The sequence below is a fragment of the Pipistrellus kuhlii genome, unplaced genomic scaffold (assembly GCF_014108245.1).
Source record: "Pipistrellus kuhlii isolate mPipKuh1 unplaced genomic scaffold, mPipKuh1.p scaffold_m20_p_28, whole genome shotgun sequence".
Classification (NCBI taxonomy): Eukaryota; Metazoa; Chordata; class Mammalia; order Chiroptera; family Vespertilionidae; genus Pipistrellus; species Pipistrellus kuhlii.
Genome location: NW_023425527.1, coordinates 6,364,807 through 6,379,444, shown reverse-complemented (window position 1 = coordinate 6,379,444; position 14,638 = coordinate 6,364,807). Strand labels below are relative to the sequence as shown.

At 40.5% G+C, this 14,638-nt stretch overlaps 1 protein-coding gene across 2 annotated transcripts in view; it reads right to left on the bottom strand.

The window, feature by feature from the left end:
* UTP6 (UTP6 small subunit processome component) overlaps positions 1-13,110 on the bottom strand; it is a 29,721-nt gene extending 16,611 nt beyond the window's left edge. Inside the window, exons 1-8 of one of the 2 annotated variants that reach the window (XM_036454319.2) lie at positions 12,945-13,110; positions 11,412-11,496; positions 8,577-8,618; positions 8,243-8,335; positions 6,408-6,455; positions 5,747-5,810; positions 3,506-3,624; positions 540-617 (exon numbers count right to left, since the gene is read on the bottom strand). In XM_036454319.2, coding sequence (XP_036310212.1) covers positions 540-617; positions 3,506-3,624; positions 5,747-5,810; positions 6,408-6,455; positions 8,243-8,335; positions 8,577-8,618; positions 11,412-11,496; positions 12,945-13,036 — 621 coding nt within the window. In that variant the 5' untranslated portion in view covers positions 13,037-13,110. The remainder of the gene's footprint in view (positions 1-539; positions 618-3,505; positions 3,625-5,746; positions 5,811-6,407; positions 6,456-8,242; positions 8,336-8,576; positions 8,619-11,411; positions 11,497-12,944) is intronic. The other variant, XM_036454315.2, reaches the window with a different exon arrangement.
* Positions 13,111-14,638: the final 1,528 nt, after the last annotated feature.

Genomic DNA, 14,638 nt, shown 5'->3' with positions numbered 1-14,638 from the left:
TAGATAGAGCATTGACCTACGGACTGAAAGATCCCAGGTTCGATTCTAGTCAAGGGCGTGCACCTTGGTAGCGGGCACATCCCCAGTGGGGAGTATGCAGGAGGCAGCTGATCAATGTTTCTCTCTCATCAATGTTTCTAACTCCCTATCCCTCTCCCTTCCTCTCTGTAAAAAATCAATAAAATATAAAAAAAAAATTTTTTTTAAAGAGGCTGGAAACCACACCTTTCATAACCTTTCTCAAGCTCCATTAATGTGTCACTTCAAAAAATCATAAAATATTAAAGAGTAGTATTTGGCCATTCCATCGGTAATAATTTTGAGGATCACTCCAATTAGTCCAAATGTCTATTTTTATAGCACAAAATTCCATTTTTATTACTAAGCCCATTTTTACTAAGTCAACTCTAGACTCATCTTAAAGTTTCCAAACATGACATTAAATTGGAAAGAAAAAAAATTCCAAAGACTTTTCTCTTACACCTAGGCAGCTCAAAACACTATGCATTTTAACAAGTTATAACACATTAGGCTCTTACCACATCCATTTTGGCTTGTTCAAATTCTTGCTTTTCCTTCCTCAATTTCTCAGCATGCATCAGCTCCATCCTAAAGTACTACAGAAGGGAAATGATGAACTGAAAAGCTTTGGAGATAACTTTTTTAAATCAGAAATATGTAAGATGCCCTTTTTTTTACCCATAATAATTGGATCTGGGAAAGTCTAGGGTGTGGTCTATCTGCTATGAAACTAGCTGGCACTGAAAAGGAGGGAGATTCTGTGATAGTGGAACAGTTCTGTATCTTGATTTCAATGGCTGCACAAACCTACACATATGAGGAGAAAAAGAACTATATGCACATTATACCAATAAAAATTTCCTGGCTTTGATGTTATACTACTTTGATATTATAAAAATGTAACCAACAGGGAAAACTGAGTATATGGTACACAGGACCTCACTGTATTATCTGAGAATTTGTAATTATTTTGAAGTAAAAATCAATGGCAAATATATAATATCAGGTATATAAAGAGAAACTAATGCATGATTAACATGATTTACTAATGGCATACTACAATCCTAATGTAGGGGTTCTCAATACCCTTTAGGTGATCTGCAAGATGAAAATTACTTTCATAACAATACTAACATGTTCCTTGCTTTTACTCTTATTGTAAGAGTTTGAAGTTTTTCAGAGACTATATAATGGGCCCTGTCCCCCAGACTGAATGCAAAAGGAGATCTGAGAATCCAGCTGTCCTCTATTAAGTCAGATATCCAAGGGATTAACAAAAATGTATAACAGTGCCATTCTTCTTTTTCAACTTTGTTTTAAAAGAGCTACTTTCATCTAAAAATAATTAATCTACATTAACATATCATGAATTTATTTTTAAATAACTATTGTTAAATTTCTTGGTTTTAATTTTCAATAAAGTAAAATCTGATAGCTATAACCCATATAAACAAAAGACCTTTGAGGTCCTCAGTAATTCAAGATTGAAAGGAGACCAAAATGTTTGAACACCACTAATAATAGATCAATATATACTAACATGGAACTATATTCATGATATCCTATAATAAAAGGCTAATATGCAAATTGTCCCCTTGGAAGTTCAACCAACCAGTTTGACTGCTCACTATGACGGGCGCTGACCAGCAGGGGGCAGCGTGGACCGAAGAAAGGCCCCAGCTGGCAGCTGAGGGAAGCCCTGATAAGACCTGATTGCAGGCCAGGCCTAGAGACCACACCGGTGTTCAAATTTACAAGAGGCCTTTAGTATTAGATAAAAATACAGAACACAGAATTTATAGAGTACTACTTTCCAAAAATAAAACCTATTTTAAATATCTGTAATTGGCATAAAGTATGAGTGATAAGAGTACTTTTTCTGTTACTTTTTCATAGAACTATTTTCTCTGAGTTATTTATAATAAACAAATTCTAATTACTTTTGATAATAAACAATAAATCTATTCCCATTTTAGAAAATACAAGTATGAACCTTTATTGAAAGCCTCCAAAAAAACATGTAAAATAATAACACCAAGGGGGTGGACAGAGGTGGCAGAGAGGATGTAGGGGAAATAAATAGTGATGAGGAAAAAATAAATAAATAAAAATACCATACAATAATCCTCTAACAGCAGGGAAAATTGATTCTTACAGTTTTTCAATAAAAAGAATCAAGGCAGCAAATGTCTAATAGAACATGAAAAGAAACAAAGGAATTAAGAGTGCAATATAAAGCCCTTTGGCTCAGAGAATAGAGTGCTGGCCTGCAGACTGAAGGACTCCAGGCTAGATTCGGTCAAGGGTATGTACACCTTGGTTGCAGGCACATCCCCAAGTAGGGGTGTGCAGGAGGCAGCTGATCACATGTTTCTCTCTCATCGATGTTTCTAACTCTCTATCCCTCTCCCTTCCTCTCTGTAAAAAAATCAATAATATATATATATATTTTTAAAGAGTACAATATTGCCGAGACTGGTTTGGCTCAGTGGATAGAGCATTAGTCTGCAGACTGAAAGGTCCCAGGTTCGATTCCAGTCAAGGGCATGTACCTTGATTGCGGGCACATCCCAATAGGGAGTGTGCAGGAGGCAGCTGGTCGATGTCTCTCTCTCATCGATCTTTCTAGCTCTCTATCTCTCTCCTTTCTTCTCTGTAAAAAAATCAATATATTTTTTTTTTAAAGAGTACAATATAAAATATCATTAAATTACTACAAGACAAAAATAAGGTTGTGACAGCTACAATACCGATTAGCATGAAAACCCATTATCTTTTTCCCCTCAGCATAAAGGTTTAATTTTCACTTGAAGACTAACTAGCAATTTCTCCCTTATCCTGACAAAATATCTCAGAAACGGGTGCAAAGTTTCCAATAGTGTACCATTTCCAACATTTGCTTGGTTTTCTTTCGTCAAAAAGATGGCCATCATTGTTCCAGTGTACCCCTCCAAAAGGAAATAAGTCTACCAAGAGGGGAAGAAACTAGCTATCTCAAGAAAAAGAGCCAAAGAGAGTGAAAAGAAAATAGAGAAAAAAGGGGAAGAGAAGTCAAAAGGAGATAAGGGGGTGAGTGAGAGGGGAAAAGTGGAAAAGGAAAGAAAGGAGGTAGAGAGGGAAAGAGAAGTGAATGGAAGGAAAGGAGGAGGAAGGGGGGAGGGGGGGAGTAAAAATAAATAAATAAATAAGAGCAAAGGTATAAACATGGCTGAACCCTAGCCCCCAACTGAAACAAGGTCCAGTTCCCTACCCCTCCCAACCATAATGTGCAGGTAGGAGCTTTAATGTCTCACCAAGAACCTAGAAGATGCACAGGGTCAACACCTACTACTGGCCAAAATGTACCCTGCCATCCCCCTTTCTCCAGCAACTCCCTACTAACCCCTAGCCTCCATAAGTTGAAGTTCCCTTTAACTTAAAGAATGTGTGTCTCCAGAGGACCAAAGTGAGACTCACTCTCTCAGTAATGCACACACACACTCACTTCTTGGTAAAGTTTTGCGGACTGGGGATGAAAGCGCAGAGCTCTAAGAAAGAGTTGTCTTGCACTTTCTGAAGACAAGCGATCTTCCATTTCCCATTTGGCGGCCATAATCCACAAAGCTATAAATGAAAACATCAGACTTCATTTTAATAAAGTAATTAACTCAGGCACACGCAAAAAATGAATGCTCCAATTATAATACTGAAAGAAAATTTTTTAATCCTACCAAAAGAGGAAGGAAAAGAAGGGAGTTTGTAATAGTTATTGTTGCTTTATCTAAAATTACAAATAGCCTAAAGAAAACAGGTAAGCCAAAACCGGTTTGGCTCAATGGATAGAGCGTCGGCTTGGAGACTGAAGGGTCCCGGGTTTGATTCCAGTCAAGGGCATGTAACTTGGTTGCAGGCATATCCCCGGTGGGGGGTGTGCAAGAGGCGGCTGATCGATGACTCTCTCTCATTGATGTTTCTAACTCTCTATCTCTCTCCCTTCCTCTCTGTACAAAATCAATAAAATATATATTTTTTTAAAAAACAGGTAAATATTAACATCTAAAAGTAGTTATTATGTTTCTATTAGTATTTCATCAGATATAAAGTCAACATCATTTATATTATTTTTAACATATCTTTTATTGATTATTTTTTTAAAATATATTTTATTGATTTCTTTACAGAGAGGAAGGAAGAGAGATAGAGAGCTAGAAACGTCGATGAGAGAGAAACATCGACCAGCCGCCTCTTGCACACCCCCTACTGGGGATGTGCCCACAACCAACGTACGTGCCCACAACCAACGTACATGCCCGACTGGAATCGAACCTGGGACCTTTCAGTCCGCAGTCCGATGCTCTACCCACTGAGCCAAACCGGTTTCGGCTTTTTTATTGATTTTTTACAGAGAGGAAGGGAGAGGGATAGAAAGTTAGAAACATCAATGAGAGAGAAACACCAACCAGCTGCCTCTTGCACAACCCCTACTGAGGATGTGCCCCCAACCAAGGTACATACCCTTGACTGGAATCGAACCTGGGACCTTTCAGTCCACAGACCAACGCTCTTTCCACTGAGCCAAACCGGTTTGGGCTCAACATCATTTTAATTCACATACGGTACAAATTTTAAAAGTGATAAAATGATGGGGGAAAAGTGTGCATCTTAGAATCAATGAAATAAAATTATTTTGCTCTTTTCGCTAATTAAAATAGTTCATAATTTTTTAAATGGCTCATAATCTTTAAATTAAATTTTTATCATACCTCTAGATGGGAAATTAAACTTGAGTTTGCATTCTAACCATTTCCCTAGAAACTTAATAAAGGTAAGATTACCTTTGGTAAAAGTGACTTATGGTTGGTAACCACATCTGGACTAGGCTAGGGTCCTTGGAAGCTATGCCCATCCATGGGTCCCGTAAGCCAGAGTGGCTCCTCTGCCCACTCATCCCCTCGCACCTGAACTGTCACTAGCCTCTGAGGTGCTAACAGCACGCTACCTCAGACACCTATGCTGTCCTGCTGTATTCTTCTGAACAAACTAGTGCCAGACGTAACCTATTTGAGCCTTGTGGGTTATAAAATGTCTGGTTGAACCTAACACTTGAGGACAGGTGCAGGAACACCTCCACTGTAAAATAATGTGCCACCACACAGTATCACAGAGTAGTGTTTCTCTTCCAAAACATGACCACCTACTGTGTGCCAGTCACTCTTGTATTCTGTATTAATCTTTTCCCCTGCAAGTTTCTGAAATCCCTTAAGTATCTCTGCCTTCAAATAGAATGTCCCGCCGAAACTGGTTTGGCTCAGTGGATAGAGCGTCGGCCTGCAGACTGGAAGGTCCCAGGTTCGATTCTGGTCAAGGGCATGTGCCTTGGTTGTGAGCACATCCCCAGAGGGGGGTGTGCAAGAGGCGGCTGGTCGATAGTTCTCCCTCATCGACGTTTCTACCTCTCTATCCTTCTCTCTTCCTCTCTGTAAAAAATCAATAAAATATATATTAAAAAAAAAATAGAATGTCCCTCAAAAGACCAAAGAGTTTCTTTTACAGATATAATGCCTGGCACAGTAACCAGTGCACAGCAGGCAGAGATGAACGAAGAAGCAGTTATTCAGGAACCAAGTCAGCTAAGGCCGAGTACCTAAGCTCACGTTCTCATAGTAAGTTCTTTTAGGTTTATCAGGAAAATAGTATGCATTTACATAAAAGGCAGAAAAAGAATTGACAAGGATTTTCACCATACCTGGCTTGTTGGAATGAATGGCCAACATGGCAGAGAATACCTTGCTAAGTTGAGCTTTGGTAGCCTGAAAAGAGGAAGAAAGATTATATTTCCTACACAGCAAAATCACTGCTACTAATCCCTTAAGTGATCTGCCTGTACTCTTACCATCTATAAAATCCAATGGGGCTATCATTAGGGGCATTAAGCATACACAGACACTCACAGTTTCCTTCTACTTACTAGTCAACAACACTACATAAATATCCTAAATATAAAATAAAATAAAATTCAAACCCTGGCTGAGTAGCTCATTTGGTTGGAGAATTGTCACAATGCATTCGGGTTGTGGGTTCAACCTCCAGGCAGGGCACATACAAGACTCTCTTTCTTTCTCTCTCTCTCCTTCCCTCCCTCCTTCTCTCAAAAACAAATAAAATAATAAAATTAAGTTAAAAATTTTTCAACTTTAACGAACAAATACACATAAAGATCATTTTCTTTTCAACTGAATTGAAAGCCACTGAATCATTCAGATATGCCAATGTTGTTACACTAAAGTTCAGCCTTCTTGGGTTCTTTTGGAGAAAACATGGAATTAGGTAGTCAAGTATGGGGCTCAAAAGGCCAACTAACTGAAAGAAGGGAAAAGGGAACAAGAAACAGCTGTCCAGATACTCACCCATTTCTTACAGAAGACTACATAGGATAGCCAAAGTTGAACATCATCCTGCAAAAAAAGTATGGAGTAAGCTGCCTGAATTTGAACTTTTTATTTAAAACAACTTTGAAACAAAGGCAGATTTCAGAAAATCTAATCAGTTATGATACCTGTTAGTGTATATAGGCCTTAGGTCTCTTACCCACAATAACTCAATCTGTTCCCTATTCCCACCTACCATGCTCCAAGACAAAATCTGTTGTCTATCCAATTTGTTCAATACAGTTTTTAATATTCTCAATCAAGAATAGCAACCCAGTCCCAGCTGGTTTGGCTCCGTAGATAGAGCATCAGCCCAAGGACTGAAGGGTCTCAGGTTCAATTCCAGTCAAGAGCACATACCTCAGTTGCAGGCTCAATCCCAAGCCTGGGGTGTAGTACAGCATGTCAGGGCGTGTGTGGGAGGCAACCAATCTATGTGTTTCTCTCACATAGATGTTTCTCTCTCTCTTTCTCTCCCCCTTTCTTCCACACTCTAATAATCAATGGAGCCCCGACTAGTTTAGCTCAACGGACAGAGCGTTGGAATGGGGACTGAAGGTCCCCAGATTCAATTCCAGTCAAGTGCACATGCCTAAATTGTAGGCCTGATCCCCAGTGGGGGGCATACAGGAGGCAACCAATCAATGATTCTCTCTCATCATTGATGTTTTTCTCTCTCCCTCTCCCTTCCATCTCTGAAATCAACAAAAATATATATATTAAAAAATAATAATAATATGCTGAAACCGGTTTGGCTCAGTGGTAGAGCGTCGGTCTGCAGACAAAAGGTCCCAGGTTCGATTCCGGTCAAGGACATGTACTTGATTGCGGGCATATCCCCGGTAGGGGGTGTGAAAGAGGCAGCGGGTCAATGTTTCTCTCTCATCAATGTTTCTAGCTCTCTATCTCTCTCCCTTCCCCTCTGTAAAAAATCAATAAAAATATACTTTAATAATAATAATAATAATAATAATAATATAAAAATCAATGGGAAAAATAGCTTTGGGTTTGAACCAAAAAATAAAAAGAATAGCAACCCAAAATTTGTCATTCCTAGGAATCCAAAGTACTTCCCATATAATCTATAATAATAAAAGCATAATATGCTAATTAGACCAGACAGCCAAATGACCTTCTGGACGAAGCCAGGGCTTCGAGGGCCAAACCCCTTGCACAAATTCCATGCATCGGGCCTCTAGTCCATATAGGGTGTACCAGTCCCAGATCTGAACTTGAAGAAAATCATGTTACTGAGATACTGCCTGTACTCTAAGCCTTTATCTTCCCACATCCAAGTCTTTCCTTAGATATATCAAAACAAATCCCAGACAACTTTCTGATCCTTAATTATGTATCAGATCCACTGCTTTAAGCACCATCCTCACAGAATAACTATAAAGTAATGAGATCAATTTTCTTTTTTTATACATCTTTTTTTTAATATGTTTTATTGATTTTTTCAGAGAGGAAGGGAGAGGGATAGAGAGTTAGAAACATTGATGAGAGAGAGAAACATGATCAGTTGCCTCCTGCACACCCCCTACTGGGTTATGTGCCCACAACCAAGGTACATGCCCTTGACGGGAATCGAACCTGGGCCCATAAATCCACAAGCCGACACTCTATCCACTTACTAGCCAAATTGTAGGGAGAGGTCTATTTTCTTAATGAGTGGTTTCAAGTAATGATACCATCATTAGAATAAGTACTGAGACATCCAAGATGAGAATAGAAAGACAGTACATTTGAATATCGACACCATAACATGTATAATACATATCTTCACATCTTCTAAGGAAGCTCTGATCACTTACTTTCCACTTTGATGAAGCTCGTCGGAATATGCCTTGTACCCGGTGTACAATAGAATTCTCAATCTCATCCTTCTTAAATGAATACCCAATGCGCTAAAAAGAACAAAGAAACAAAAAAGCCTCAGTTTAATTACATTTATCCAAAGCAGCATTCCTACTTGGTCATTCAACAATACTGACAGAGAAAGCAAATAGTTACAAACACCCTTTATGAGTACATCATCATGCAACTTATCAATGCCAACTGCTTCCCAAACCCAAGTTCTAGCTATAAAGCCACCCTATTTCATTCTGTATTTTTTCAAACTTCCAGAAAATCATCTATAATACTTACAGCTCTTCTTCTCTGGATCAGCTCCAGAAAATTAATTTCATACTGTGGAAAAAAAACATACCAAAAAATAAGAAAAATTATAATACTTTACATTTATAGGAAATACATTTAGCTAAAATCATAAAGTAAATAAAAACCAGGAATAAAAAGTAAAAGGTAATTTGCTATCAAAAAGCATAATCTACAGTAAATGCCTAGCATTCACTGAAAATTCACTTTACTTCTGCCAAACTCCAAAATACTACATATGCCCTAGCTGATTTGACTCAGGTGGATACAGGCCCTTAAACTAAAGGATCTCAGGTTCGATTCCAGTCAAGTGCATGTACCTCGGTTGCAGAAAGCGTGTGGGAGACAACCAATTGATATGTCTCTCTCACATGGATGTTTCTCTTTTCCTCCCCTCCTTTCCACTCTCTCCTAGCAATCAATGGAAAAAAATACCCTCAAGTGAGGATTAAATAATACTAAAAATAAATGTCACTTATACCTCATAGCAAGTTTATATGGTTGTGTGCAAGTGGGGGATGTGGGAATATGTGTAAGAGAGTGTGTTTATATGTTTTAATCTATTTATTTCAGTCATACTCTATTAAAACTAAACAAATCAATCTAATCAACACCCAATTCTTAAATAGTATTTGAAGAGTGAAGTAGTCTGCCACTTCTTAAGACTCCTGAGAGTTAAACACCTCTATTTCCTTCAATAAATCCTCCTAGAATGAGGTTTCCATCCTGGCTGCCTTCTAACCATCTTAAAATGTAGTCTTGAATCTAACACACTGCTTCACACTTTTTTCAAATCAACATCTTCTGAGTGCCTACTATTTGCAATGTCTTCTGTTCAACTTAGCACCCCACTTTCATTAACAAAAATCCATTAAATTCTATTTTTTTACATAATATGCTCCTGGATCATTTTAAGTTAGCAACTTACTATGAGCCCTAGGACCTCTTTAAAATACAGCACTCTTAGCCAGGTTGTACATATTGTTAGGATTTTGTTGTGCTTTTTAAATATGTTTTTGATTTTAGAAAAAGAGGGAGGGAGAAAGGCAGAGAGAAAAACATTGATAACTGAGACACATCAATCAGCTGCCTCTTCCACAATCTCTACTGGGGATCAAGCCCACTACCTGGGCATTTGCCCTGACCAGGAATCCACCCTGCAACCCCTTGGTGCACAGGATGATATTCAACCAACTGAGCCACACTGACCAGGGCCCATTAGTTTTGTTTAATTCAAGCTCAGAACCTTTAATCTTATAACATTTCATCTTATTATTGGGTTCTTTCTGAATCCTGATTTTGTCATCTAACATATTAGCTACGGTATTCTCCCCCATCTGAAAATTAGTCTTGCATGTATATATATTTTTAAATATATTTTTATTGATTTCAGAGAGGAAGGGAGAGGGAGACATAGAAACATCAACAACGAAAGAGAATCATTCCTGCACACCACCTACTGGGAATCAAGCCCACAACACGGGCATGTGCCCTGACTGGGAATCCAACCATGACCTCCTGGTTTACAGGTTGACACTCAACCACTGAGCCACTCCAGCCGGGCTAGCATGTATTATTTTATCCTCACTCATATCTTCTATTCATTTACAGGACTGAAGAATCTTATGGCAACCTCTTTCTAAACTGACAGACTTACAGACATAAACTTTCCAACTTTCCAACCAGCTACTATCATCAAACTCACTCTCCTTTTTTTCCCCACAAGTTAGTCTGTCAGAAGTTAACCAAAGATCTTATATGCATACTAGAGTGGTGCACGGATTCTTACACCAGTGGAGTCCCTCAGCCTGGCCTGCACCCTCTCACAATCCGGGACCCCTCGAGGAATGTAGGAAAGCCCAATCCCCACAGGCCCAATCCCCACAGGCCAGATCCAAACAGGAGGGAGCCCGATCCTGTGCACTGAGCATCTGTCCCCTGGTGGTCAGTGCGCATACAGTGACCAGTCGACTGGTCATTTAGTCACTTAGGCTTTTATAAAGAGATACTAGAGACCGGTGCATGACATTTGTGCACTGGGGGGAGCAGGGGGCAAGGGAGTGAGGGATCCCTCAGCCCAGCCTGCACCCTCTCATAGTCCAGGACCCCTCGGGTATGTCTGACTGCCATCTCACAGTCCAGGACCCCTCACTCCTTACCGCCCATCTGCAGCAGAGGTAGAAGGCTCCCACCACCACAGCTGTGCTCACCAGCCATTAGCCCAGCTTCTGGCTCAGCAACACTCCCCTCTCCCCCCGTGGGAGCACACTGACCACCAGGGCAGCTCCGGCATTGAGTGTCTGCCCCCTGGTGATCATTGCATGCCAGAGCAACAAGTCATTCTGCCATTCAGTAAATTCACATATTAGGATTTTATTATATAGGATGCATTATCTATGGATATAGACAATAGGGTAGTGAAGACTAGGGGTAGGGTGGGAGCAGGTGGAAGGGAGTAATGGGGGCGGGGAACATCTGTAATACTCTCAACAATAAAAAATTTTTTTTAATTTTTTTTTTTTAGCCGAAACCGGTTTGGCTCAGCGGTAGAGCGTTGTTCTGCGGACTGAAAGGTCCTAGGTTCGGTTCGGTCAAGGGCATGTACATTGGTTGTAGGCACATCCCCGGTGGGGGGTGTGCAGGAGGCGGCTGGTCGATGTTTCTCTCTCATCGATGTTTCTAGCTCTCTATCTCTCTCCCTTCCTCTCTGTAAGAAAATCAATAAAATATTTTTTTTTAAAAAGAAAAGAAAATTTACATCAATCTGACCATTCAATTAATTTAGAATATGTGAAGAGATTAGAAGTAACGAAATTGTTCACTTACTTGAACATAATTGATAAAGTCTTCCTTACAAAGTGCTCTTCGCTGTATTTTGTATTCTAGATCTGAAGCCTTCTTAATGATAGCCCTGAGGAGAAAGCCATTTAAAATGTAACACTTGAAAAGAGCAAAGCTTAGCCCTAGCCGGTTTGGCTCAATGGATAGAGCGTCAGCCTGTGGACTGAAGGGTCCCAGGTCCGATTCCGGTCACAAGCACATGCCCGGTTGCAGGCTCAATCCCTGGTGGGGTGCATGCAGGAGGCATCGAATCAATGATTCTCTCTCATCATTGATGTTTCAATCTCTCTCCCTCTCCCTTTCTCTCTCTGCAATCAGTAAAAAATATTTTTTTAAAAAAAGGCAAAGCTTAAATCATTATGGGTTTTATTAAGTCTCAATTTTTTATATATTTAAAACACATAATTCCCAGATAATTATCCTTCATAAGCAAGTATGCTCTTACATGATTACTTCTGTTTCTTAAGGGCATCAGGACATATTTTTAAACTTTCATGAAAATCATCTTAATTGCCAGGACCACTAACATTCCCACTGGCGAGAAAAAAAAATTCTTAAATATTTTGCATTATTTATATGTGGCATTAATAAAGATTCCTTTTCCTCCAAATTCAGGTCACTTAAGTTTTAATAATAATCAACTATCTTTCCTAAATTCCTTCTGAGTTCCCAACTTGCACACTAAAAAAAAAAAAAAAAAACACAAAAAACACATACACACACCCCCACACATACACCCAAAACCTAGATTGTCTCTACATAGGAAGGTTTATTATTTCTACAAGGACTTTATGGGAGAAGACTTTCTGTACTTAGCTAAGAAATAAACAAAGGAAATGTGCATTTTGGGAGAATGTAATGCAAGATATGCAAGACCAATAATTGTCTCCAGTTAATAACAACATTCGCTGAGCCCTTATTAAGAGTCCACACTTAATATGTTACATTTCATTAACAATATTTACATCAGGACACTCACGGTCATTGTAAAATGAAGAAACAGTCGCAGAAAAGCACTTAAAATTATGGCACTTAATGTTAACCCATTACTGAATGCCAATTTTAGGCCAGACATTGTTTAGAGAACAGGTTATTGAACTCAATGAGCCCCCATCTTCAAGTCTTGTTGGAAAGACTTAACTCCTCCGGGGTCCCCTCTTCGCATCTCTAGAGCATCCACCACCCTCGACAGACAGACAGACAGACAGACAGTGCACCCCTCTGTCACCAACCGGCTGTCCCCTCCACCCACAGGGCCGTGAGCGCCCGCTGGGCAGAGCCCGGTCTTAATCACCCTTAAAGCCCCAAGGCCTGGCCCCATACAGGGCTGTCCGTATGTTTTGTGGGGCGGGTCCCCTTGCAATAAATAATGAGAAGCTAATTCCAGGCATCCTCAACACCTAGGGATGGGCTTCCGCCACGTTAGGAAAAACAAACACCGATCGGGTACTCCAGCCCCGGCCCGCGCCGCATCCGCCCTCCGCCCGCCCGGCTCTCCCCTCCCCGTCCCCCGCTCACTTTATCTCCGCGTGACTGAACAGGCCCACGCGCTCCAGCTGCTCCAACTCCGGGAGCCGGTCTTCTATGCGCTCCTGAATGATCTCCGCCATGAGGTCCGACCGAGCGCGTCTCCACTTCCCACACGCGCTGGAAGGACCCGCCGGTTCCGGAGACCCAGCCTCGACGCTCGCACGCGCTGACGCAACGTGCGCTCTAGGTCCCGCCTTTTCCGTTTCCGCCGCCGCCGCCGCGGCCACCGCGGGCCAGAGAGGCCCTCTGGCACTTGCGGCCGCTGTCTCCTCCCTGTGGCTGACTGTGGTATTGCAGCGAGGGCCCCTCCTTCGCGCGCCGGTCCCAGGGGACTGGAGCGGAGAGGAGAGGAGGGTGGGGCTGTCGTGGGGCGGTGTTTAGAAAAAGCGCCTCCCGGTCTGTAAGAGCTACCTGAAAGAGACGTGAAATGCATTTTCCACTGAATATTGTCTCCTTTTATTCTGCTCTCAGCCCATTGTCCTTGCTTTCCAACACCAAGAACAATAACAGAAAAGAAACAAAGAAGGATAAAGCGTATTGTACAGGGTGAGACAAAAATAATACAATAATTAATAAATAATAATAAAAGAGTGAACTGTTTCGTGGAAACATTTCAAGAAGTTAGTAATGTGCCGAAACCGGTTTGGCTCAGCGGTAGAACCTCTGTGGACTGAAGGGTCCCAGGTTCAATTCCGGTCAGGGGCATGTACCTTGGTTGCGGGCACATCCCCGGTAGGGGTTGTGCAAGAGGCAACTAACTGGTCATGTTTCTCTCTCATCGACGTTTCTAGCTCTCTATCTCTCTTCCTTCCTCTCTGTGAAAAATCAATAAAATATATATTTTTTAAAATAAAAAAAAAGAAGTTAGTAATGAGCCCTAGCTGGTTTGCCTCAGTGGATAGAGCATTGGCCTTCGGACCTGAGAGTCCTGGGTTTGATTCTGGTCAAGGACACATGCCCTGGTGGCAGGCTTGATCCCCAATAGGGGGCATTCAGGAGGCAGCCGATCAATGATTCTCTCTCTCCCTCTCTGAAATCAATAAAAATATGTATAAAACAAAACAAATTAGTAATGAAAATCCTAGGGAGTGCTAAAGCTGATCAGGCTATCCAAAGCACTATGTCTTTTTCAGCTAGATTTAGTCAATTAGTGTGATATCACTGGTTGTTCACATGCCAATAATTGGCTGGTTCATTTTTTTATGGGGAGAGATTTTTATTATTTAAATAATGATCCTGGCTGTGTAGGACAAGGTCTTTAAAAACTTATGGTGATGGGTGGATATCAGAAACTTTTTTTAAAAGAGATCATGGTATTGAAAAGTTTGTGAGTTATTGAATAAAATCAATAAGATATAGACACTGAAAAAAAAAATAGACACTCCTAAACCACAAAGCAACTTAGCATTTCTAAGAAAAACATCAGACAATCCAGCTGGGAAGCAACATTGTTGTTATAATTACTAAACTCAAAATAACTACACAGCTCAGTTCTTTTTTAAGATGATACAGAACCAAAGCAGGAGTTCTTGCTAGACCTGTTTATTTCAACATTCACATGCGCACCTTGATCCTCTGTGATTTATGAAAGAGGGATAGGGTTAGCATTAACCATGCCCCCACCTCTGTTCTTTTCTGTTTTTCCTTTCACATTTTATCTCACTGGTTTTGTCTGTTCTTGT